The sequence below is a fragment of the Notamacropus eugenii genome, chromosome 3, assembly GCF_028372415.1.
Source record: "Notamacropus eugenii isolate mMacEug1 chromosome 3, mMacEug1.pri_v2, whole genome shotgun sequence".
Taxonomy (NCBI): domain Eukaryota; kingdom Metazoa; phylum Chordata; class Mammalia; order Diprotodontia; family Macropodidae; genus Notamacropus; species Notamacropus eugenii.
Window position 1 is genome coordinate 147,389,845 of NC_092874.1, and position 27,383 is coordinate 147,417,227.

General features: G+C 37.8%; 1 protein-coding gene across 2 annotated transcripts in view; it reads left to right on the forward strand.

Annotated features, from left to right (window-relative positions):
* The window catches only part of LAMB1 (laminin subunit beta 1), a 91,434-nt gene that overhangs the window by 10,198 nt on the left and 53,853 nt on the right, over positions 1-27,383 (forward strand). For both annotated transcript variants that reach the window (XM_072653047.1, XM_072653046.1), the window contains exons 6-16: positions 4,039-4,227; positions 4,374-4,437; positions 8,663-8,865; positions 14,019-14,139; positions 15,847-16,035; positions 16,417-16,596; positions 16,731-16,843; positions 18,494-18,573; positions 25,205-25,340; positions 26,789-26,947; positions 27,155-27,282. In XM_072653047.1, the coding sequence (XP_072509148.1) occupies positions 4,039-4,227; positions 4,374-4,437; positions 8,663-8,865; positions 14,019-14,139; positions 15,847-16,035; positions 16,417-16,596; positions 16,731-16,843; positions 18,494-18,573; positions 25,205-25,340; positions 26,789-26,947; positions 27,155-27,282 (1,562 nt within the window). The remainder of the gene's footprint in view (positions 1-4,038; positions 4,228-4,373; positions 4,438-8,662; positions 8,866-14,018; positions 14,140-15,846; positions 16,036-16,416; positions 16,597-16,730; positions 16,844-18,493; positions 18,574-25,204; positions 25,341-26,788; positions 26,948-27,154; positions 27,283-27,383) is intronic.

A 27,383-nucleotide genomic window follows, 5' to 3' on the forward strand; every position in this document is an offset into this window, starting at 1 on the left:
TACCATGGTGACCTTTTAGTTTGTCTTTTTGGGAGGAGGGAAAGAAAGGTTCCTGATTATAGATCCATCTCAGTCTGAGTTCATTTTTTTTTTTAAAGTCATCTGGGTGCATACTCATTCAGTTGTTCAAGTGCTTTACCTGGGCATAAAAAGTAAGGCAAACTGAAAAAACGTTTTGGGAAAATCAAAGTCCGTTAAGGAGAATAGTATTGGACCAGGGTAACAGCAGTAATAGCCTTTGCACCTTAGAGTTTACAAAGCCCCTTACATTGATTATTTTGTCTCTGCCTCACAACCCTGTGAGGGATATACTCTGTGGCTATTAACACCATTTAATAGATGAGGAAACTGAGAGTCAGAAAAGTTCCTAAGATCATAGATTTAAGATCTGGAAGGGACTCTCAAGGGCATTGAAGCCAATGCCTTCATCTTACAGATAAGGAAACTGAGGCTTAGAGAGGTTAAGTAATTTGCCCATGTTATAAAACTATTAAATGTCACAGGAAGGATTCAAACATGAATCTTTCCTGACTGAAAGTCCGGTACTGTAACCTCAATACCATGAGACAAGTCTTCTGTGGGAAATGACCTGTGTAGAGTTAGTTCCCTGACCTTGAAATCTGAGAATTGTTTGTTTTGTCAAATAGGATGCATAGCATAGAATTAGGCAACAAGTCATTTATGTATAAAACTTGGCAATTGAAAGTTACACATGAGATGTCAGATTTTTAAGAAGTAATTTGAACAGAAACAGCAAAAAAAAAAGTCAGGGAAGGGAAGTAGACTGGATTTTTTTCCTTTTTAAAAAAACTTAATAAAAAAAATCACTTTTGAGGTGGCAATAGTTGGAGAATTTCTAAGTTCCTACACGTTGCTTGTCATTTTGAAGTCAAGGCAAATTGAAGAATGTTAATAGAACTTGCTACTTACCCACAAAAGCTTCTTAATATTTTCCTTTGTTTTACACTTTAGAGAAATTAATAGTTTATTTGTTCATGCTTAATTCTCATTACATAGGTTAGAGTTGGATTGTTTTTGTTTTTTTCTAATAAGATATGAGATTTTAAAACATCCAAAAATTGGTTCCCAATCAATTATGCAATCTTAGGTTAAATTAACATCTTATGTTTTGCTTCTCACAAGAAACTGTTAATTTTTTAAAGGAATTAACTTCGTTCAACTTAAAGTAACACAAAAAATGGGTTTGTGAAGTGCTTTTTTGCTCTACTGTTCTTGGAACATCCTCATGGCACATCTGGTCATGATTATGTAATATTTGTTGTCAAAGGGGAGTAAAAAGGGGAAATCTTATGAAAACCAAGTCATTTTCCAGAAAAAAATTATCCAGGGATTTAGTCAGATCTGGGTTATTCAAAGCTTTTGTTTCTTTTTTTTTCTTCTCACTGCTTATGTTTTAGCTGTCTCATCGAGTAGGTCAAAGCTAGTGAGTAAAATGAGATTTTCATTTTTTTGTATTTCAGTTACCCAGGCCTTAATTAGCATGGGAAATAAAAAATGAAATGTCTGTTTATTAACTATGTCTTTTTAAATACTGTTGCTCATTTACAATAGTTTGGGGTGGTTTTTTCCCTGGCTACAGTGCTGGAAATGGGGGTACACAAGAGTGTGCTGCTTTTATATACATACATACATATACACACACACATATACACATGCACACATACATATATACACATATATGCAACATATATGTACATAATACACACATATACATATATTCATGTATGTATGTATGTATATACTCACATACATAGGCACACTATACTCACAAGGAAGGGGGAACACAGTTGGAAGGAAGATAGGCTCATTCTTTTATTCCTCTGATCCACTTGGGTCTCATTCATACCCCAAGTAATTTCAGGCGAAGGTAGAGGAAGGGGCCTGGAAAAGGGAGTGATGACAGGTATCCTACCAGAACTGGTATTTTACTAGTTTAACATTTAATAATACTAAAACTAATTATACTAGCTAACACTTAGATGATGCGTTTAGCTTTGCCACATGCTTTACATGTACTGTCTCATTTGAGCCTCAAAAACATGTTGCATTGCACATACTCAGGATATTATTATCCTCATGTTATAGATGAAGAAACTGGTTTCTCAACTGACCCATTGTCACATAGCTAGTAAGTGTTGTAAGCAGGATTCAACGATGATAAGGCCAGCATGTTATACAACAAGAATATTAGCCAGAATTAGAGAAACTGGATTCAAATCTTACCTATGTGACCATGGGCAAGTCAGTTAGCCTTACTAGGTCTTAGTTTCCTCTTCTGTCCAATAAAGGGAGTTAGAATCAAGGTCTCTGAGGTCTGGAACTAACAATCTCAGAACTAGATAGATCAAACTGCTTCTTGAAGAATCCAGGGTCGTCTTCGAGACAAGGTAAGCATTCAGAATAGGTTTCAGATTTAATGGAGCTTTCAAATCTTATTGCCCAATTATTCATTGTAAATGTTTTAAGAAGGGTCCCTGTTTAAACATACCTACCCATTTTAAAGAAGATATTTGCCATTTTTCAATCACTTCTAATTCTTTGTAACACCATTTGGGGTTTTCTTGGCAAAGATACTAAAGTTGTTTGCCATTTCCCTCTCTAGTTCATTTCACAGATGAGGAAACTGAGGCAAACAGGGTTGAGTGACTTGCCCAAGGTCACACAGCTAGTGAGCCTCTGAGGCTGGATTGGAACTAGACCCAGTCCTCTATTCACGGCTCCACCTTGCTGCCTTAATTAAAGAAGCTAAAGTTGAGGCAAATGACTGCAAAATTTTTTTAAGGTAGACACATGGAAATGGTTCCAGTTGCCAGTACTACATTAGTTAGGCAAAAAATTGACTGTCTGAGCAAAAACAAGGAAAGAAGAAACAGTTGGGGTTGGCTCTAAAACTCTGCACTCTCTTTTCCCTCCACAACAAGTAATTCCAAGAAGACATAATGGAGAATTTTCTTAGCCTGCTGGGCAAACCAGATCCTCTCCTTTCAGGGTTTTATTTCTTTGTTTTAATTCCCTGGCTACTGCTTTTGCCAATATAACCTAATATCTCAACAAGTATCGAACTTAACTTGATACAAGAACCAGCCCTTCCATGTATCAAGTAGCCATATGATTCCTAGAGAACTCAACTGGTGTTTTAAAAAAAAATGCTGTTTTTAAATTGCCATTATCTAATAAACCTAAACAAGTTTTTTTTTTTAAAGCATGTAAAATAGCAGCCAAAGGTGAAATAATAAGATACAAAAAAGGCAGGGAGATGGGATAATATTCAGCCCTCTGCATTTTGGTGCGAGTGACTTCTTTTGCTAAAGAAGAAAAAAGTAAAGAAGATTGAAAGAACATAGAAGAAAAGGAAATAATGGTTACATTGTCCTCCTTAACTTAATCTATACCATCTTTCAACTTTCTGCCAAGTTTGTTTTAATTAAGAAGAGAATATGTTTATTCACATTTTACTTCCTGCATTTTCATGTGCCTTGTACTTTGTGTAAGATTGAAATTTGGGTCTGGCCTTGGGATTTTATTGGTCTAGGGTACTCCTGGATGAGGAACCTCCCCCTACCAGTACAGGTCAGCCCCCTCTCCAAAACTTAGTCCTAAAGAGTTGCCTAGAGTGATTCACCCAGGGTTAAAGGTTCCTCAGTCTATCTCATCTATACACCAATCTCTCCACTTACTATGCCTTATGTATATGTGGCAACTCTTTGCAAATAAGAAAAATTCTTTAATAAAAATGAAAGTAAAAGATTGCCTGTAATCCCGGCTTCCGTAAAGAGTTCTTTTCTCTAAAGAGAAACAAAACTGGTTTACCTGGTAGGGCTTAAAACTACTGGCTTTCCCTGCCCTGAAGAGGAGAGTATTTAAATTCTAGCCAGAGAGCTTTGATAAGTCATAACCACATGTAGTATTTGTGGGGGCAGGGAGGATGGAGAAGAGGGGGTTGCGAAGCATTAGACTATTGAATTTGAGACAGAGAGATTTACATTTCTAACTTTGGGGACTTTTTAATTCCTTTAGACATTCCGCCCAGCTGCAATGTTGATTGAAAGATCATCTGACTTTGGCAAAACCTGGGGTGTGTACAGATACTTTGCATATGACTGTGAGAGTTCATTCCCAGGTATTTCAACTGGACCAATGAAAAAAGTGGATGATATAATCTGTGACTCCCGCTACTCTGACATCGAACCCTCAACAGAAGGAGAGGTTGGCTCATTGCTTTTAATTCCTATTTGGAGTGGGGAATTGGAGGAGGGAGACAGTTGTCTATTTGAGAATTGACCTTCAGAGATTTATTATGCTAATTTTGTGGATAGTTCTTACTATTTCAGTCCTCTCCTTTGCTTTTTTAGGTGATATTCCGTGCTTTAGATCCTGCTTTCAAAATAGAAGATCCTTATAGTCCAAGGATCCAGAGTAAGTTTGTCTCAAAATAAAAGGCATAGACTGAGAATACTGGGGATGTAGGGAAGGTAATGAACCATCAAAATATTTGCTTCTTAATCCATCGTGATCACTTCCTTCCTCCTCCTTGAGTCTGTTCAAGTGTTCACCATGACCAAGCCTCCCATTGGTGGGGAAGAGTCCTTGTTAATGGAATGAGAAGGCTAGCTCATCCTGTAGAACTGGGGTGACCTACTCCAGTATTGTTAGGAGAGACTTCAGGCCATTGTGTTATTGCAGGAAGTGGAAGAAGCTGGACTTGGGTAACATCCCTGGAAATCTTGACTCCTCACCAGCTGCAGTGTGGGTCTTCAAACATCTGTGTTTATCCAGGGAACTGAGTCTGCTCCAGAAGCAAAGAGCAGTGATGGGTGGGGAGCAAAAATTCTCATTTAGACAAAAATCTTTTTTAAACCATAGGTTTCCCTAAAACAGTTTGGAGTATGGAAGGAGAGAGATGGGCTGAAATCCAGAAGATATTGTGAAAAATGCAATTTGGCCACATCTATTATATAAAGAACTGCCTCTGAAATCCCTTCATTCACTCATTTATTCTTTGGATGAGTGTTTATTAAATGTTTACTGTGTACCTGGCACTGAACTACAAGGCCCCCCTAACATTTTGAAGTTTATGTAATCTGGTTGTCAAGGATGATTATCTGACCCCCCCAAAAAAAACCAATACAAAACCAAAAGCATGCCATACTATTGGACAGAATCAGCCCCTGGTCTTTGGAATTCATTCTGAAATGACTTAAGTCAGTGGACAATCTCTTATTTTCATGGCATTTATAGAGTTTTATTATCACTTGTTGATCTGCATAAAAAAGTTTGTTCAGTGTTAATTGCAATTTTGAATGAAAGAACTTTTGATGTACTTTGTATCAGGGGACCCATAGCTTAACTTTTATATTCTCCTTCTTGTGCTCACTCTTAATCAGTTAACAAACCCTTATTACAAGAAGCTACTAGGAGACCTGGTGGAGAGGACACTCACTGCATATGGAATCAGGAAAGTCTGAGTTTGAATCCTGCCTCAGACACTTTCTAGCTATTTCATTCTGTACAAGTCTCTTAGCATCAGTACCCTCATCTGTAAAATGAGGATAATAATAGCACCCTCCTCACAGGGTTGTTGTTTGAGTCAAATGAGATAAATTTACATAGCTCCCTCTACAAATCTTAAAGTGCTATATAAATGCTAGCTATTATTAAGTGTCTACCGTATGTGCCAAATACTTGACTAGGGACTGGAGATTCAAAGATAGAAATGAAAGTCACTGCCATCACAGACCTTGCATTCTGTGGGCTAGAGTTTATTAGTAGCTTGGGGGACCAGGAAGGTCTTCATATGGGAGAGAGAGAGAGTGGAGAGCCCCTGGGCTGAGATTTGAGGGAAGTCAGGGGTTCTAAGAGAAATAGATAAGGAGGGCATGTACCCCAGCATGGGAGACAGATATCCTGTGCATTTACAGAGCTTCACAATAAAGTAAGAAACAGCAGGAAGGCCAAGCTGGCTGGTTCAGAGCACATAAAAGAAAATACTATAGAATAAGCCTGGGAAGCTAGGTTGCAGCCAGGCTGTAAAAGGCTTTACGTACAAAACAGACAAGTCTGGTCTTAATCCAAAAGGTAGTAGGAAGCCGCCTCTTGGATTTTTGAATTATTTGGTCAGACCCTTTGCTTTCGGCATATCACTTTGACAGCCATGTGGGGGATAAATTGGTTGGAGGAGAGCCTTGTGGCAGGAAGACCAATTAGGCTATCGCATTAGTCAGGGTGAGGGGTGAGGAGGGCCTGAACTAGGTAGTGGCTTTTGAATAGAAAGGGGACCACTGGGAAACATGTTGTGAGGATAGAATTCTCTGGACCAGGAAGAATTGTTTTTTAAGCTTCAAAAAGCCATGCTTCCATTAAGATTAGAGTCAAATGTAAGAGCTAATTGTTGTCTAAAGCTTCATCAAACACTGGGTGGGGGAGTAGGTGGGGCTCTCTGGGTCTCCCTAAGTGTCTCTACAGGGGTTAACTCTAGGACCTCTCCAGCCCTCAGCCACTCTTCAGGTTTTTATCCCATTGTCCAGCATTTCTTCAGTCAAAGCTTGTGTGTGCTCAGTTTTGTACAGGGTAGCGTTTCTCAAGGTTGGTTTTCAAAAGTTCCATTCAGTGGAGTAGTACCAATGTTTCTTTGTTTAGTTCTGGGATTTGCATTGCCCCATTCATACAAAGAGCTTAAGTTTATCGTATGGACTTTCTCCCTGAATCAGTAGCCAACTTCTACCATCTACACAGCAAATCTTGCATGACTTTTGAGCCTTTTAAGGCATTTTTGTCTTTGGAGAATACCTTTTGTACTCACCCAAGAGCAAAAGTGATTCTTGTGTTCAGAATTATTACCCGAGAGCTCTAGCAGTGTCCAGATTGAAGTGTGGAAGCAATTTGAGGCCAAAAGCTTAGGGATAATGACAGGGTAGGTGGGCTAATCAGTCCTTTGAAATCCAACTTGAGTACCAGTGACTTATTAATCAAAAACTTTGATGAAGGTGATTGAATGGCAGTGGTAGTTATTTTTAAATTTATTCTAAAAAGAAGTTGATATCATTGCCCTAATTAGCTTGGGGCTCTAAGCTTTAGAATTGAGCTTGTGTATGGGGCCAATGTGGAGAATTAGGATAAAAGAAATAGGAGTAAAACCAAGTAAGACTGAACAAAAATAAAGAACCTGCCCCTTCATACTAATAACTGTGCCTCTTCAGCATTATTGCTACATTAAGTTCCTTATGAACAAGCAGTATGGCATAGAGGATAAAGGGCAGTGGATTTATAATCAGAGGACCTGAGTTCGTATCTCATTTCAGACACTGGCCATGTTATCTTGGGCAAGTCATCTAACCTCTTGGGCCTCAGTTTCCTCATTTGTAAAATGAAGAGATGGGACCCAGTGTCCTCTAAAGTTCCTTTCAGTTCTAAATGAGTCATCTTATTTTTTTATCCTTTGTACTGGTATCCCAGTACTTAGCACAGTGTCAGTACTTAATAAATAATCTTTGATTGATTGATTACACTGGTAAATGTGGAGAAAGCTAATAAAAATGTTAAAATCCAGTACATATTTTAGACTGAATACTTTCAAAAAATCTCAATATGCCAGTCTGAAATAATTTCTAGATTGTTCTACTATGCAGTGCATTTGTTTTAAAATACCAAAGTGCTTGCAAAGAATTAGGATGCTCTCAATGTAAGCACTCCTGTCTCCACTGATTGTAACTTTCCATACCTCTAGTAATGAGTATAATGAGAGGCTGTGGCCAAAAATTTATCACCTGGTGGCCACGCTTTTGGTAACTGGCCTCCCCAAACTTAGACCACTTCTAGATGACCAAGTTCATTGTCAGACCTGTGCTCCAAGACTTCAGCTTTACAAAACCTGCTAGAGCTTGCACCCCCTGCCCTAGTAGGTTAAAGGAGTAAAATTGGGAGAAAATTTTCATAACCCTTTCTACTTGATTATGGGGTAGAAAATTTGCAAGTTGTAGGTATCATGGACTTTCTTTTCAAAAATAGGTCTGGAATTGCTTCTTTTTTTTTTTTCTTTTTAGTCATGCTACAATAGCAGGTCTGGATGTGTTTTTCTTACTACATAAGCATTCCTGTCTGAATGAAATATTCGCTGGTGAGAATTGACGTTGTTTGCTTTGGGATGCCCACATGACATTAGGGTACTGGCTTAAATCATTTGTATGCTGTTCAGTGATGTGCATGTTAGAGTGTTTAGGACCTCATGATATATTCCTGGTATCTTGACCTTTGCCACCCTTTTCTTTACACATCTTTTTTTCTTTTTTTACATATTCATATATCATAGAAGAGACATTTGGATTTAGTTGATGAAATGATAATCCCTCCTTTTGACAGCCAGCAAGAATTTGTGTTGTACTTTTCTCACAGTGGACATATGAATTATAGGATAAAATTTAAAGTCTTAATGGCAGTTTTAAGTTGCTTGCCTTTCTTTCCAGATACAGGAAACTGGTAGCCAAAAATGTAGTTCCCCAAAGGACTCTTCTTTCTTTCTTTCAACTTTATTTCTTAACCCAATGAATAATATGTAAAATAATTTTATAAACTATGAAAGTCATAAATGTCAGATTAATATCATCACCATCAGTCAAGTTGTATATGTTCTTGGTTCACATGACAGATCTCTTAAAAATCACTAACTTAAGAATCAAGTTTGTCAAATTGCACACTTTGGGAGACAACCTGTTGGATTCCAGAATGGAAATCAGAGAAAAGTATTACTATGCAGTTTATGACATGGTGGTACGTGGAAATTGCTTCTGTTATGGACATGCTAGTGAATGTGCCCCAGTGGATGGTCATAGTGAAGAAGTCGAAGGAATGGTAAGCGCATGTCTGCTATTTTTAAAAATCCAGTTTTAAATAGAAAATAGAAACATTCTGGTGTTTAACCTTATTACAGTTAGGTTTTATATACATCCTCTGATTAGAACTTTGCTTGAACTTTTACAATGTTTTCCAAGCATTTTACTTTGCAGGTTTTAAATCTTACCTTTGATTCCCTATAGCCAGAAAGGGCTGGTAGTGGATAGTGTGTGTTTTATTTCTTAGTATTAGCTTTTCATTAGTGGACAAAAGCAAATTAACTTTTTGGAATTTGTTGCTTCAGGCTACAGCAAAAGTAGACATTTTTAGTCAACAAAGATTAGAAAGATGGTGAAATTGCAAGAGTGTCTGCATTTATGTTAGGGAGGATTAAAAACCACAGGCATTCCAGTCTTATTGCTAGAGGCCATAAACTGATCATCCTTTGAAAGAGAAGGGATATTTAACCCATAGGGGAATACTACAGAACTGATCCCTTGGTCTTTCCCCCCCTCTTCTTGGTTTCATTTTCTTATTTTATTTTCTCTCCTTCTATGTTTTCCTTTAACATTGTTTTCTGGATTGGCAATTACTGAAGTTTTCAGAATGGTGGATAGAAAGTGTGGTGAGAGCCTCCTTCAAAGAGAGAATTTACAAACTCTTAGTGCAGACTGAAGCAAGCTTATTTTCTTTATCATTTTTTTCTTTTTGTTTTCTATTGCAACATGACTAATGTTGAAATATGTTTTGCATGATGTCACATGAATAATCAAAATCAAATTCCTTGCCTTCTCAAGGAAGGATTGAGGCAGGAGGGAGAGAATTTATAACTCAAAATGTTCATTCTTATAAGTAATTGGAAATATTTAATGAAATTAATAAAAAATATGTTTAAAAATAAAAAAGAAATGTGAGGAGATGGTGCAAATTTGATATATACATACGTATATATTTGTGTATATATACGTATATATACATATATACACATACATCAGATTGTGTTATATGGTGGTGCGTGAGTTTTTGTTGTTTTTAAAGAGGGTTGGATGAAGTCTCAGACATATCAACTTTTTTCTCACTTATGCTTTTGTCTTTATTTCTGTCATAACTACGATTTCAGAAATAAAGGTGTAAAATATTTATTGGAAATTTTGAGCTTAACCAACATCAAAAAACCACAACTATTTCTATATACAGAATAGAACACATAAAGATAATTGCATATGAAATGGAATCTCTAGTCTATACCACTTGCATTTTTAAAGTATGTAATAAATATAAATAAAAATTAAAAGTGTATAATAGATATAAAATACAATTAAAGTATATAATAAATAAGAGCATATAATAAAAACAAATAAATAAAAGTATATAATACATTCAAAATGGCTTTGCTTATCTGTGCTTCCTTATACATTTTAAAAAATGTTTCAATGGTCCTTTTTTCCCTTAACTTTTTTTCTTGGCATTACCATTGGTACCCTCTTTCTCTCACCCCTAATCAAAAACAGAACAAGAAAAAAAACTTGTTAACAAATAAGCATAGTCAAGAAAAACAAATCTAAAAAGTTCATGTCTCCTGTACCTTGAGACTATTACCACCTCTCTGTTGGGAGGTGGTGATATGCTTCATCATAGGTCCTCCAGAGCTGTGATTGGTCATTGCTTTGATTAGAGTTCTCAAGTTGTACAACGTTGTCATTGTTTGAAGTTCTTCTGATTCTGCTCTCTTTAATCTTTGTCAATTACTACTTCCCAGGATTTTCTGAAATCATCTCCTTTCCTATGGAAAAAGAATATTCCATGCCCCACAATTTGTTCAGCTATTTCCCGACTGATGTGTTCTTCTCCCTTTGTTTTCAGTTCTCTCCCCGCCCCCCCCAACCCCCAACCCCCTACCCCCGTCCCCTGCTCTCGCCCTCTCTCTTAACTTTTAATTCATCCTTTGGAATCAGGAAGTTTATAAACATTCCCTTTCTAGTATTATTTTCCTTTTTTTACCTGTTTCCCTTCCCTTAACCCATTCCCAGCTGTTTGCCCATAGAATTTGATGTATTTGTACCCTAGACCCTTTGTCTGTTTCACGTAAGAGAGAACTTCATCTGACCCTCCCCTACCCCTTCCTCCATGTTTGCATACCCTTCTTTTCACATATCCAAGTTATAAGAAATAGCAAGTTCTACCCCTTTCTTCCTCCTTTCTCCACTAGTGTCTTCCTATTGCTGTCTCTTTAATTTACCATCTTAAATTCCTAGGAACAGAGCAAGTCTTTCCTTAGATCCTGTTTTTCTTATTTTACACCATCAATACCCTTTGAAATCATTGAAGTTCTAAAGAGACACTTGTTTTCTCCCGTTAGGGTATCATCCCTTATTCATATACAATAGTCCTTATGATTGATAGAATAATTTTACCTTCCTCGGTTTCCTCATATTTCAGAGTTCTTACTCAGCTCTGATCCTTTTCTCAGGAATGTTCAAAAATCTTCTATTCCATTAAAGGTCTATTTTTCTTCCCTAGAGAATTATACTCAACTTTGTAGGATATGTTATTCTTGGTTGTAAGTCTATAGCTTTTGCCTTTTAAAATATATTCTAAGATCTCTTGTTTTTAGTGGAAATCGCCAGGTTTTGTGTGTGGTCTTGACTATGGTTCCTTGTTACTTAAACTCTTTCTTCTTGCTACTTGAAGTCTTTTTTTTTAAATTTTATGTGAAAGGTCTGGATTTGGGTTATGATATTCCTGGAAGCTTTTCTTTTAGGGAATGATTGGTGAATTCTTTCTATTTTTCCTTTGCTCTGTGGTTCTACTAGATCTGGGCAGTTTTCGTTTATGATTTCTTTAACTAGAGTACCTAGGGTTTTTTTTTTAATTGTTATGATTTTTAGGAAGTCTGAGGATTGAGTTACTTTCTTCTTGGTTGGATTTTAAGGTATCTTTGGATCTATTATAGTTTTTTGTGCTTACTTATCAGTTTCTGGATTGGATGCTTTGTTCCAGGGCCAGTTAGGCTTTGCCCCTTGCTATTTTGGATGGGGTGATAGACTACTTTTTCTCAACCTCTTTATCACCTGAGTTCCTCCTCCTGAGGTCAGTCCCCCTGGATCTTTGAAGTTCAGAGCACTGAATCTTTAGAGGCATCTATGGCATCTCAGGACAGAATGCTAGGAATTCAGAGCCTCTAGTCCTAAGGTGTCTGGGTCTGGAGCAGCACTGCCATATCTGGACTGCTTATAACCACTTTGGTCATTTCCAAGGCTCTCACTGTTGGTGTCCTGTTCTCTGAGGTTTTCTCAGGGGAACGCTGTGCTCTTGCTCCCTTAGGATACAGAAACTTGTTGGCTCAAACTATCTCTGGGAATTGCCTGCAGGCAGGCTTATAGCTTGTTTATTTGTGTGGGGATTCCTTTCCTATTGTCTGTGGAGTTATGGCTGACTTTTGTGTGATTTTTAGGGTGAAAGGAGTCACTAACTTTAATTCTCTTTGGATTTCTTAATAATCATTATTCATTCTCATGTGATTTTTAGGCTTTTGCTGCATTAGGTTTTTAGGAACTGTTCAGGCCCCCATTTTGGCTAGAAGTTTAAAGTTGATGTCTTAAGACTAAAGAGAGTTGTGTAACTTTCCATTGCCATGTTCCTTAAATTGATGTTAGAGCAAAGGTCCTTAACTTGGGACCCATGTAGTCCCAAGGGGACCATGGAGAGATTTCAGGGGGTTCTTAACATAGATGGGGAGAAAAATATAGCTTTCATTAAGTTTTGGTTTCCTTTACAATCTGAATATTTTATTTTGTGCATTTAAAATATTTTTTTGAGAAAAGATCCATAGACTTCACCATACAGTCAAAAGAAATCCATGACACAGAAAAGACTGAAAAAAACATGTGTTAGATAAACTCTGTGTGTTCCTCTGTAGCAGATCTTTTATCTGCTTGAAATTTCTGCAGAGAATGATCCATTTCATTAGGATGCATCACAGAGTTTATTGATATGATACTTAATGTGTATTAAGTACCTGCTATGTGCCAGGCTTTGCTCTAAGCATTAGGGATACCAGTACAATAAAGAAAGACAGTCCCTGTCCTCAAGGAGAAGACAGCATGAAAAGAAAAGAGGTGGAAAGGGGGATGAGGAGAAGGTGGTGTTAGAGGGGCATAGTGGAGAAATCCAAAGGAGAGCAGCCTGGTGGGAAATGAAGAGACAGCTATCCTTTGCAAATGGAGGTTCTAAGAAGACCTCTTCATAGTGCTGTCCAACCAGAGGGTACTGATGTAGTGTGAGCACCAAGTCTGACTCAACTCATGTGGTTTCTGATAATGAGGTTTCTCAGGGAATGATGGAGAACACCAAAGAAATACATGTGAATGGGAAATGAAGAGACCCATGCAGATACATAAGAGCCTTGCTATGAATGGGATCTTGTAATTGCCTACACCTTTTAGGTCAAACACTGTTCTGAATAGAGTCCAAGGTGAACCTGACAGCCATCTTGAATTCATAGTAACTGTTAGAGACCATCCAGGGCCAGTGCACATACATGCTCTGTAGATTGCACTCATGTCTATGTAACACCTGGAATTTAAAATGTGCCTTGCTGTATCATAATGAAAAATACTATAGTGCAAGACTTCCCTTCATAAACAAAACAAACTCATTTATACTTTCCAAATGACTCATCTTTAGAGATTTTTGGGTCTCACTATACTTAAGGTGAAATTTTTTTCAAATACATAAACATGAAAACGTCAAGTATATAATTTTAATCACAGAGGGTTTAGGGAGTTTTTTTTAATGATGTTCCCTAGATCAAAATTTCCATGGTACTGTGTGAGGCACAGTAGTAAGTCTAGAAACATGAGAGCTATACAGACTTCAAGGTGCCTCTTCTATGATATGTATGTATGTGAGCTCATGAACTTGTGTCTTTTGGTTTTTCTTATTTTTTGTTGATTTTTTCATGGAAAAAAATAAGAGGTCAACTATTTTGTCAATGGAAGAAGACATCAGTTTAAAAAAATCTCATTCATTTTTGCCTAAGTTTGCTTCTGTGTGTCAGAATGGAGAATAATTTGAGAAAGTAGCTACTGCTGTTGTGAGTTCTCATAGGCACTGTCCTATGAGGAACTCCCCTGTAACGTAATGATTTTTTTTCTCTCATTTCATTTCAGGTCCACGGACACTGCATGTGCAGGCATAATACCAAAGGTTTAAACTGTGAATTGTGCATGGACTTCTACCATGATTTACCTTGGAGGCCAGCTGAAGGTCGTAACAGTAACGCATGCAAAAGTAAGTTCAGAAAAGAGGAAGGGAGAAAGAATAGATTCAATTTTTTTGTTTTTGTTTTTTAAATGATTTTTAAAATAAACTTCAAACTAACCTCAAAAAAATAAAAACCAAGTCAAAAGATCCAAATGGAAACTCTGATATATAATCTCTGATATATTCAGGAAAATGACAATATAACCAGAATTTAATAAAAAAAATTTCACTTAATATAACATAATTTTCATGTTCCCTCTTGGCTTTTGTTTTTTTTTTAAAAAGCTGTGCACATATTTTTCTTTATATAGCAATAATTATAATAATAATAATAGCTAACATTTATATAGCACCTACTATGTGTTAAGCAGTATACTATATACTAAGCACTTTGTAATTATTATCCCTCACAGTAACCCTAGGTGCTATTATTATCCCCATTCTACAGATGAGGGAACTGAGGCAAAAAGAGGTTAAGTGACTTGCCCAGTGTCACACAGCTAAAGACCAGATATGGACTTAGAACTTTGACTCCAGGCCCATCTATCTACTATACCACTCAGTTAACATATATGCTTTTCTGGTCCTGTTTACTTTGTTATTTCCTATACATCTTTCCACGTTCATGTAGGCCTTTTTTATAATCTTGTGCTGTGATACTAATATCGTAAAAGAAAGACAATGTGTATAGTGGCTAGAGAACTAGCTGAGTCAGGGAACCTTGGATTCCATTTCTACCTCTGATAAATGATGACTGTGTAACTTCATTTAGCCTCCCTGTGCTGTAGACCAAAGGGATCAAATGAGAACAATTCCTGCTGAAGCAGATTAAAATGTGATTGGGAAAGGTTTAACAAAAATAAATAAAAATACGGTACAATATAGATAATGTTACTCTGTGGTTTTCTAAGTCCAAATGGAGCCCATACAGTTTAGTGGCCCCATTTCTATTTGAGTTTGACTCCACTGCTTTAAGCAACTCTTTTAAAGCTATAAATTGCAAAGAATGTGCCAAATGTATTGGAAGAGGGAATCTCCCCCTCTGGGAGTTCCCTAGATCAATAAAATCAGATCCCTTATTGAGAATGCAAAGCACTGTGTTAGGTGCTAAAGGAGAAACAGAATTCCAGCATTGTCCCTTCAAAGCCATACCTCTCATTAGAGTGGGTAACCTGAAACCCCCTTATTATCTTTATGTAATTCTGCAAGGTGACTTTCTAATGGCTGTCAATGGTCCCTTCTTTCTCACCCAGGGAAGAAAGTGCAGCTCAGTGTGGTTAGTAGATGGAGTCCTGGTCTTAGCATAAGGAAGACCTGGGTTCAGGATGCTCCTCTAATGCATACTGCCTCACTGAGTTCCCAAAGACTGTAAGCTGTAGAACTTCCTAACCATTCTTAGTCATTCACGTTGGTAGAGAAAGTGTCCTTTCCAGAGAACTCCCTACACCAGTCAAACCACAACTCCTGAATAAAACAAAACCAATTTTATTTTTTTGTGCTTTTCCAAAGTAGTTTTTTTGTATTTGTAAGAGAAACAGAATTATTTAGGAACTCAGTTTAATTGTTAGAATTTTAATAAACCCAGGTGGGTGCTTTTTTTGCCTATATCTAATCCCATATTTCAAACACAGCCCCCCTTGGTTGACAAGTAGAGAAGAGCATCTCTCGGAATTTGATTTAGAAGGCATTCCTATGCAAGTGAAATCTTATCATTTTATTGGGCTTGTTCTGCAGAGTGTAACTGCAATGAGCATTCGAGCTCATGTCACTTCGATATGGCTGTTTACTTGGCAACTGGCAACACCAGTGGAGGAGTGTGTGATGATTGCCAACATAACACAATGGGACGGAATTGCGAACAATGCAAGCCTTTTTACTATCAGCATCCAGAGAGAGATATCCGAGACCCTAACATCTGTGAGGGTAAGTAGGGAAGTGGCAGTTCTTTGGCTTTATATTTCAGGTGTTCTTTCCTTTTGAATAATCTATAATAATAATATAGCTATATATACAAAATATGTATAATAATCTCTAATAATAATGAAAATGTCAACAGTGGATTTAGCCCAAAGGATAAGTATCTTTCTGTGAGAGCTCCAGGCCGAGTTCCAAATATTGTTTTGCTCTCCTTTTTTAATTGTTTTGAACACTAGTGGCAAAATTCACACTTCGAGAATCCGTATTTTTAGTCCATTCATTTAGAAGATTTGGAAAGGCAAAGGGGAAGTATGTGTTTATACACACCAGTACACAGTGTTTCCTGTAATTAACATCGTGTTATATCATGTTTGGGGTTTTTTTTAGCATGTACCTGTGATCCAGCTGGTTCTCAGAATGGTGGAATTTGTGACCGCTATACTGACTTCTCTGCTGGCCTCATCGCTGGTCAGTGTCGGTGTAAATTGTACACAGAAGGAGAGAAGTGTGATATTTGCAAAGAAGGGTTCTATGGATTAAGTGCTGATGATCCATTTGGATGTCAACGTAAGTACAATATGCAAAGGAAAGAGAAGTTTGGGATTTGGAAATAACATTTACTTAAAATAATCTTGTTCTTGGGCTACTAAAGTTGTTTATTCTAATTCATTTGGCTATTGGTTTTTGTTTGTTTCATAAAGCCTGTGCTTGCAATCCCTTGGGAACTATCCCTGGAGGGAATCCTTGTGACTCTGAGACAGGATATTGCTACTGTAAACGTCTTGTGACAGGACAACATTGTGACCAGTGTCTGGTAGGTTTCTGTATTTTGGGGGGAAAGAATGTAGCAAATGGTGCAATTGATAAATTTTAATTTAGAACATTTTCCCCCTGAAGAATCCACTGGCATCAAATGTTATACACATACAATCATGAAATTTAGAGCCAAAAGGGACTTTAGAGATCATGTCTATTGACCTAATCTTGCAGAAGAGGAAACTGAGACACAGGTTTATTTCACCAAGGTATTAATAGTAATAATAATAATAGCTAGTATTTACATTGCACTTTAAAATTTGCAAAGACCTTCACAAGTATCTCATTTTATCCTCACCAAAACAATGCTAGGACGTGGGTGCTATTATCATTCCCATTTAACAGATGAGGAAATTGAGGCAGATGACAATTAAGTGACTTGTGCCCAGGATCTCACAGCTAGAAAGTTTCTGAGTCCAGATTTGAACCCAGAGCTACCTAACTTCAAATTCTGTGCTCTATTCATTCCATAAGCTCTGTGTTGTAATTGACGGAATTATTACATCAGGAAGGTAGCAAAGTCAGAGAGGGCAAAGAGGGAGGAGGCATACCATGTAATGATAATAGCATTGGACTGGGAATCTGGCAACTCAGTTTCTAGACTCATCTCTGCTCCTCATCATGTGACCTAAACAAGGCACTTAACCTTTCTTAGACTCCCTTATTAACTCTTCTGCTGATTAAGGGTTAGACTAGAAGACCTCAGAAGTCCCTTTCATCTCTATAATTCTGTGTTATCCAAATGTGGTCTAATCTAGCTTAGAATTGAACTGAATCTTTCTTTAGAATCTGGAAGAAACTAAGAAACTATTAATGAGCCCATTTCCCCTGTTCTCTAGGCAGGGAATTCATTTTTCCTCCCTAAGCTCAAAGTTGTACCTTTTCGTTCTGAGTTTTGTTGAATGATGTCCAGCCTCTAAGAGATGGTGCAACTACTCTGTTTTAAAGCATGCCTCTTAAGAAATATGAAAAAGAAAATGTAACTCTGGACCTTGGGGACAGTTGTTCTGTGATTGGATAAAACTCAAGGTCATGAGCAGCCCTCTCCTCAACTTGAAATCAGGAAAACAAAGCAGCTCCCTACTGTGGTTTAGGAAGGAAAGTTCTCTTCTAGCCTGCATTCACGCTCCAGGTTATCCAGTGGAAGTATTCTTACCAGTCTTCTCTTCCTTTATCACATGTCACCCTAGCCTCTGATTTGCAAGTCAGTTGAGGTCAGTGAACACTAAAAAACTTAATCAATTCATCAAATTCTTGCCAAGTGGGAATGATAATAATACCCATGTCCTAGCATTGTTTTTGTGAAGATAAAATTCTTACCATCAAATTCTCCCTAAGAGGAAAACACAAATACAAATGAATGGAATTCACGTCGTTATTGCTTCTTCAGATTAAATATTACTTCATATCATCAGTCAGATAAACTATGCATTATAATCATACAATTGTGCATTATCTGAAATTCATTGGTTGTTTCCCCCCTTAATTTTAACATTATATAGTCATTATTTTTTTGTGTGGCTTCCCACTTCCACAGTGAAAATGACTTGGGAGGATGCTCAGAGCATATCATCACCTGTCTCTTGTTGAGTCATGTCTGTGATTACAGAAACTCACCTTTTGACCATGTAATCTTTTTGTTCTACAGCAAGAACACTGGGGTTTGAGCAATGATTTGGATGGCTGTCGACCTTGTGACTGTGATGTAGGGGGATCATTAAACAATAAGTAAGTAAAATTGCATTTCTATTCCTGTAACCATCCACATAGAATTATTGTATCTTTCTACTTTTGTGGATCACAGCAACAACAGGGGACCCATCATGTGATAAGAAAATATTTTAAAACTGACTCTACTAACTAACTATTAACTTCCGTTAGACTACCAAGTAACTTTCAGAAATCTTAAACAGATATCCAGTTTTCTATGATTTCACTATTTCTAAGAATTATTTAGAATTAACTTGTACAAGGTGAACAGGACTCGTCTCAAGGTGTTGACATGGGGTAGAGGTAGGGCATGGAGAAGGAACACAACCTCCTCAGAAAGGTATGCTTCTTTGCTTCATACCTATACCTGTGACCCTCATAACATCACAGAATTTTACAGTGGAAGTGGCCTCAGTAGCTAGATAGTCTTTACCCCCCTACCTGAAAAAAAAGCCCCCAATAGAACATCCATGACAAATGTTCAGTTAGCCTTTGCTTAAGATCTTGATGAGAGAAGTCTCCACTAGTCCACTTTCTATAACTGTAGTTTTAAGAAGTGGTGGATTTTTTTTTCTGTATCTGAAACCTAAATTTGCCTCCTTTTTGCAAAGTTCTGCCTCCTGAAGCCAGACAGAAAAAAAAAATCTAATCTCTCTTCCACTTAACAGGCTTTGAAATACTTGAAAATAACTCTTACCCTCTCTTCCCACTCTTACCACCCCTGTGCTGTGCTGTCTTCTCTAAGATAAACACTCCCAGTTCTTTTAACCCATCTTCATGTAATGTGGACCTTTGCCATCCTGTGTCTCTAAAAGCTTAGGCAATAATGGGGTCTGCCCCCACAATGAAACTGCCCTCTACTGGATGCTGCCCCACCTCTGTGCTATACCCAACCACCCCCTCAACTGAGTTTGCTCCAAGTACTGTTAGTTTCCGCTCCAGATATGAAACCTAACCATAAACATTTTTCTCCTAACTCTCCTTTGACAGTTATTATCTCATTGGTGAAAATTCTGTCTGGAATAATTCAGAATGGCCCTGAATATTGGTAAATTGGGTGTGAACGCTTATTTTAAATTCCCAAGGGTTATAGTTGGTGAATTTGTTAGCTTTGTAGGAGTGGTATTAACTATTTCTGGATTAGTCATCAACGGGCACTGGGTCAGGCACTGGGCTAGGCTCGAGAATATAAAGGCAAAAAATGAAATAGTCCCTTTCCTTAAGGAACTTACAAATAACTGAGAGAAAATGTATTCTCATATAAATCTATAGAGACTACATATGAGATAAGTACAAGGAAAATTTACAATCTCCACAAAAGGAGAGATTTCCTCTTAGAAAGATCAGGAAAGGTGTCATGTAGAAAGTGGTGCCTGAACAAAGTTTCAAAAAAAAAATAACAAGAAAGGGGATTTAAGAGTAAAAGGGAGTTTCTGTCTAGTCTGTGTCTTGCTGGAAAACACAGCAGAAGCATCTGGTAAAGATAGTGTAAGTGACTGATGAGAGAATAAACAGATGTGAATTCCCTCTTGCTCTGGAATCATCTCCCGAGAGGCTTCTCTATTCATTGAGCAGGCTTGACTTACCCACAAAATCTGACTGTCCTCTGTAAGTTTATTTTTCAGATTCTTAGTAGTCTAGTGGAAAGGGACAACTTTGTTCCATTTGGCTTCTTAATTAGGGCTTGCTCTATTATGGATTGTGGCATATTCTTGAGGACAGAGTGTAGCATCTGAAAGTTCAATAAGAACTTCTGTTCTTCGAAAACCTCAGAGGGAGAGATAATGGGATAACCATCTCTAAGCAAAGAAGGGAGACCATAAACTTCTTAGTCCACCCAAAGGAATACAGGAGCTTAGATTTGAGAACCACAGCGACCTTAGAGATCATCTAGTCCAGCTTTCCTTTTTCACAGATTTGGAAACTGAGATGCGGAAGGTTGAATGCCTGATCCAAGGTCATTTAAGGTAGCAAATTATCAAGCTGGGATTTAAACTCAGATAACCTCTGTCTCCAGAGTCAGTACTCTGCCCACTACTCTCCACACTGGATGCTTTCTCTGAGTTTCTTTCCTTTGAGACTCCCAGAGCATATGTTCATTAATTTAGTAATTGATTGCCCAATATGAAATGGCTGTCTCATATAAAAATCTTCCTACTTAAATTAAAGCGATATATAAAGATCTTTCAGAGTCTTTCGTAACAAGAATTTCTTGTATCATTTTATCCCACAGAGTTATTTTTCTCTTTTTTTCTCACTGTCCCTCCTCTCTGCTCTTCTCCTCTTCTACCTTCTTGCCTCACCTCTCTCCAGTCTTCCACCTCCAAGTTCCAATTCCCTTTCCTCTGTCCTTTTTACATCCAACTCTGTATCCATCGCCTAGTCCTCTCCATTGAAGAGCAACACTCGGTTAAAACTGGAATTTGTTAACCAGGCAGAATGTGAAAGAAGTCTTCTTTAAAGATCCTTTAAAGCAAGAAAGATTTTTAACTCTCTAATATGATTAAAATGAAGGCCCACCTTTTAGGCAAGATAGCAGACAGTTGTTGAATCCTTTCAGATTTTTTCCAGGTCTGATTCTGGAGTTTATCTTTATTGACGTCATCTGTCCCAGAACACAGCACTGACTCTTTTGGAATGAGAATTCTTTACTTGGTCTACAAGCCAGGTGCATCAATTTAAACATATTCTTCTCCAACAGTCGATTAATACTGTTTAATCTACAAAATATCCTAGTGACATCAGACTTTCTACCCAGACTCTTTGAAAGAAAAATAGTAATAAGGAAAGGAAACACCCAAGATGATGGTTTGCATTTCCCATATATAATATCCAAGCTCTAAATAGAATTCCAGACTGCTACTCCATTGTTTGATTTGGAAAAAAAAAGTTTTAAAAAATATTTTAATATATTGAGTCCATTGTACTTTTTCTGTTATACGGTGAAAGCTCACTAGTTGTAGAGAAGATTAGTCTCAATTATGGAACATTTTTAAAGGAGTGCATTTAAAAAAAAATCTGAATACATACTGTCCCCAAACTAGGCTCACAAATTTTTTTTAATGAATAAACAAGAATTACCAGAAATTAGACTATTGATTGTTACAACAGACATCGTGTTTCTTAAAATGCCTGACAACTACCTAAATAGTATAAATACCTTCCTTCTAAATTAGTGAGGTCTAGACTTAATGAGGTATTTAATGTACTTTGAAATTAGAGTCAGCATCAACAGATATTGTAATCAGTTAATATTTACTGAATGTTTACTAAATGTCTTTTGATAATGTCACACACTGTGGAGCATAAAAGAAGAATATTAAGACATGGTCTCTTCTTCCGGGAGTTTTAAGTCTAATTGTTGTAAAAAAAAAAAAATGGTTAAAATGCAAAGTTACAAAGCAATAGAAAACAATTGATCACTAAACTGTGTGACACAGACTCCAAGTCTGAAAAGGGAGAGATTTATGTTAGAGAATTGGAAGAGGTTTTGTGGAATGAAGTGGAAATCAAGATAATGAGTGTAATGAGCAGTGGGACCTAAAATGGGACCAGATTATATAAGACCTTCAGTCTAGCCAGGAAGCTTGAACTGGATGCATTAGAAAATGACAAAACAATGAAGATTCTTAAGCAAGGTTCTAGCTTAATGAAAGTGATGTTTTAGGACAATTTATTCTGGCAGTCCACCTATAGGAAGGATTTGAAATAATGGTAAGATGGGATTGGATGTATGATTTCATGGGCATAGGGAACTCTCAGTCAGGAAACTTTCAACCAAGACCTCTGTAATTTATAGTCTCAGAAATTTTCTTGATGTATTGAAAGGTTAAGTGCCTTGCTTAGGGTCACACCACCAATATGTGTCAAAGACAGAACTTGAACCCAGGTCGTTCTGACTCCAAAGCAGGCTCCCGCTCTGTTCTACCTAATTGCCTCTCTAATAATAACAGCTCACGTTTATATGTTACTGTGTAGTTTATAGAGACCTTTCCTCAAGACAGCCCTGTTTAGTAGGTAGCGTAATTGTTATTATCCTCATGTTGTTGGTGATAAAAGTGAGACTCCCAGAGGTGCCTCTGCAGTCACATAGCTAGTCATTATCAGTCAAGACTCAAACTCAGGTTATCTGACTCTTGACGTCTAGTACTTTTTATACTTAGGAAGCTGCTGGAATAATCTGCCTGAAGTGAAAACAGTTATGGTAGTGACACTGGAAAGGAAATGATGATTCCAAGAGAAATTTTGAAGGGACAGAGAGAACTTGGTGATAGAGAGGTAGAGGCAGTTAGGTGACACATTGGAATCAGGAAAATCTGAGTTCCAATCTTGCCTATGAGACCCTGGACAAGTCTTGTAATCTTTCTGAGATCAGTTTCCTCAACTGTAAAATGAGGGGTTTTGACTCACTGACCCTTCCAGCTTCAAATCTATAATCCTGTGACCTTACTAAGTGTTATCATCACCAGAAAATGGCACTGTTGAGAATGTTTAGCCCATTTGGGACAGGTAGGAAAAATTTTGTGGTGGGGTGATTGAGCTTGAGGTGACAGGAAATCCAAGTGAAGAAATTGGAAATAGAGAACTAGAGTATACTTAAGAGATGTCAATACAGGAGTCATCTGTGTAGAGATTTAACTAAAGTCATGAAACTGAGCTTGAGTTCACTCAAAAGTCTGTATTGATTGACTTGAAAGTATGCCCAGTGGACAGTGACTTAAGACTATTGATACTTATGAAATGAGTAACTACTAAGACACATTCAATTGATTTATCCAGGGAAAATTCCTTGGTTCTATCCTTGACCAGCCGCTGTTGTCCGCATAATCAAAGTTCTCATGGCTTACGCCAGCAATAGATTATTAGGGAAAAAGCAACCTGAGAATTCTCTTCCATCTTAGGTAATTAGGTGGCACAGTGGATAAAGTGCATGATTTACACAGCTTTTGAGTTCAAATACTGCCTCAGAAACTCCCTACTTTGTTACGCTGGGCAAGTCATTTAACCTCTTTCACCTCAATTTCTTCATCTATAAAATAGGAATAATAATAGCACCTACCTCCCAGGGTTGTTGTGAGAATAAAATTAGATATTATTTATAAAGTATTTTGCAAAGATTTTAAGGTACTGCATAAGTGCTAGTTAGTTATTATTGTCGTACCTTTATTCTAATAATTTCTTTCCCTTTCGGTAGTTGCTTATTTTAGTTGCTTTATTTTAGTTAGGAGGATTTAGTTGCTCTTTTTTCCCCTCTTTAAACCTTCTTTCTTTTTCATTTGCTCCCTCTGTACACATCTGCTGGGAAGGGAAATAGGATTCTGTCTTGTACTTGTGATGTAACGTCTAATGCCTGAACTGCTAGAAATCTCTTTTGTTGGGAAGCTGTGCCAAAAGAGGCCTCGGTTCTAATTGGAACAAACGTTCCTCTCCTGAGAATTGGTAAAGGGATGTTAAGAACTTGTCTCCCTTTAGGAAAACAACCACCTACATAGTGCACAGCTGGAATGTGACAATGCTATTTTGGATGATTTTAAGGAACCACAGTTATAAGCCACCCCATGAGAAGGAACTTGTCCTGACTGCTTAGTCTAAAACATATTTTAAGAAAGGATCTTGAGGTTTTGCTTCTACAGGTTGATCTAAATTTTTAGATGGCATTTCCAAATTACATCTTTAATGGGGTTTTTAAAAAGAGAAAGAGAGATGCTGGTCACTGTGGCCAAAAGAATTATTCACATAATGACCAACTTCTTGAGTTGGAGAGCGGACATGGCCCGTTAACAAAAATTGGAGTCAAAGCTTGGTGGAACCTGCCAGATCTTGCCCTCCATTGGCATAGACTTCAAAAACTCAGGGTCTTCTGAACTCCGTGGAAAGACATCAGAGTACAATTGGGGGAGAGGGGGCAGGGTAGAGGGGAGGAGGTAGAGGAAAGGATCTAATTTTACATGGAGACAAGGTAGAGGAAACGATTCAGTTTTACTTTGTTCTTGGGGCAACAAGGATAAACAAAGAGATATATAAATGAACAGGCAGAGACAGAAACTAGTGGCGCACCACTCATCCAGGAGCCTTACAAAACAAATCCTTAGAAAAATGAAAAGTCCATGAAAAGCCTGTATTTTCAAATGTATCTTTTACAATCAATTTTATGATGAGCATCTAGGTGGTTTGTTGGATAGAGCCTAATTAGAATCACAGAAACCTGAGTTTGAATCCTTCCCCAAATACTTAGCAACCTGAGCAAGTCACTTCACCTCTGCCCTCCTCAGTTTGCTCATCTTTAAAATGGGTACAGTGATCACACTTAGCTCCCAGGGGAGATGTGAAGATCAAATGAGAGAATAACTGTAAAAGCACTTAGCACAGTGCCCAGGAACACGTAGAAGTGCTCTCTAAGTGTGTTAGCTCTTATGATCATTAACCTTTCTCTGCTTCCACTTCATCATCTGGACAATGAAGATCATAGCAGCACCTGCTTCATGGGGTTATTGTGGGGATAACATCAGTCAATTATTTTGCAAATCTTAAAGCACCGTATAGACGCTAGCTATTATCATTATTAATAGGAAATATAGAACCACTTTTAATGCATACATTTCAGTGTTTGAGAATCTGTAGGAAGTATAGCTTACATTTTCTCTTTCAGCTGCTCAGCAGAATCAGGCCAGTGCCTATGCAGGCCCCATATGATCGGTCGACAGTGCAGTGAAGTGGAATCTGGTTATTACTTCACAACCCTGGATCATTACATTTACGAGGCAGAGGAAGCCCACTTTGGCCCCGTAAGTAGGAAAGTGCTAGGCATGTGGGGGAGAAGTCCATGGAGTCTCAGAGGGACCTCAGTGACCATCTAATATGACCTGTTGGAAATAGACCTGTGATTTCTCTGGTGTAGGAAACTCCCTGTACTAGAGCAGGTTGGCATCTTCTCCATAACTGGTCCTCTTAATTGATCATAACACTGAAATGTTAAGAGACTTGCTCTTAATATCAGGAGGCACACTGGCCTCCTGAGTTCTCCTGCAAAGTTGTAAGTGTCAGAGATGAAACTCGATCCCAGGTCTTCTTAGATTTGGGGCTGGCTGTATCCACTACCCTCTCTCTCTGCCTGTGTTGTAGAACAGTTGGTAGCATGGCACCTAATATTCTGGGACAGGGGAGTTGGCAGCAAAACAGGCATGTATAATTGTGCAAACCATGGAAATTGTGCAAAACATGCAAAGTCATGTCCATGGCCTTCCCATAAGTGTTGTGAGCAGCTCATGTTGACCAGTGGCCAAACTTCTGGTCCTCAGCTTCAGAACTTAAATTGTCACTGGATTGAATGGATACTCATAACCCTGTTCCCACGCTGTCCTTAGAGAATTAAAGATGCCAGTCATAAAGCAAGCCTGACTCAGCATGAGCCTGGTCCAGTTGGAAATCAGACAAATGTCCAGTGACTCATGAAGTAGATTATGGGGTACAACAGGGACTGCAATTACATTTCAATAGCAAACTCTTGGGTGAGATTACTCCCTCTACTAATACAGAGAAGCTCCCTTCTCTGAAACTTAGAGATGTAATAGAGTCGCCTAAAACAGAGGTGTCAAATATAAGGCCATATATGTGGCCCATGACACATTTAAGTGCACCGTGATCCAGATTAAAATGTAGTTCCTATCTAATTTTAAGGTATTGATGTATTAATAAGGAAGAAATGTATAAGCAGGTAGTTTTCTAAGTCAATATGTGGCCTACAGGGAACTTTACATACAGTCTAGTAGCCCCCATTTTCACTTGAATTTTATACAACTGGCCTAGGACAACAGAGAATTTAAATGACTTGCCCAGGGTCACATAGCCAATAGATGTCAGAAGCAAGAGGAAGCACATTGGCCCCAAATCTTCCTGGTAGCTGAGTTCTCCTTCTGTCCTTCTTTTAATTATATTATCCTATTTATGTTATGGGAGATGTTCCCAAGCACCCCTCAAGTCCCCTAGAACCATTGTAACTACAGATTTAAGGATAAATTTTAAAATTAAATTAAAGTTTAAACAGCACTCAAACTTTTGGAATAGCCTGTATATGCAGACCAACAGGAATAAAAGATAGTATCTGATTGTGAAAGGGAGGGTAGAGAGAAAACATGTTTTAGTGACTTTAAATTTCTCTGCCCTCCTCAAATATTTTAACTGACACAGTTTGTGATAGAAAGTTATTCTTTGTTTTTTTCCCTTGATTTTTCAGGGAGTCAGCATAGTGGAAAGACAGTACATTCAGGATCGCATACCCTCCTGGACTGGAGCTGGATTTGTCAGAGTACCCGAGGGAGCCTATTTGGAATTTTTCATTGACAACATTCCATATTCCATGGAATACGACATCCTTATTCGCTATGAACCACAGGTAAAAGGCAATTATAAGACTGTAAGTAAAAGTGGGGATACTGTTCTTCTGCTCATAGAATCGTGATGTTCCATTGGAATAAATGAAACCTACTGACTTCCCTTGTAGGTGTTGAAAAATGTTTATCTTTCTTGATTTGGCAAATGATTTGTTCAAAACATCCTATAAATAGCATTGGGCTAATGTGAGTGTTAAAAATTATTCCAGTTGCCAGATCACTGGGAAAAAGCTGTCATCACCGTACAGCGTCCTGGAAGGATTCTCACGAGTAGCCGATGTGGTAACACTATTCCTGATGATGACAACCAGGTTGTATCGCTATCACCAGGATCCAGGTCAGTCTGACGCTGGTGCCATTTTTTTTCATAGAATTGTAATATTCTGGTTTATTTTCTCCCCCTAATTCCCTTGTTGTAGAGTCTGCTTGGTTATTATT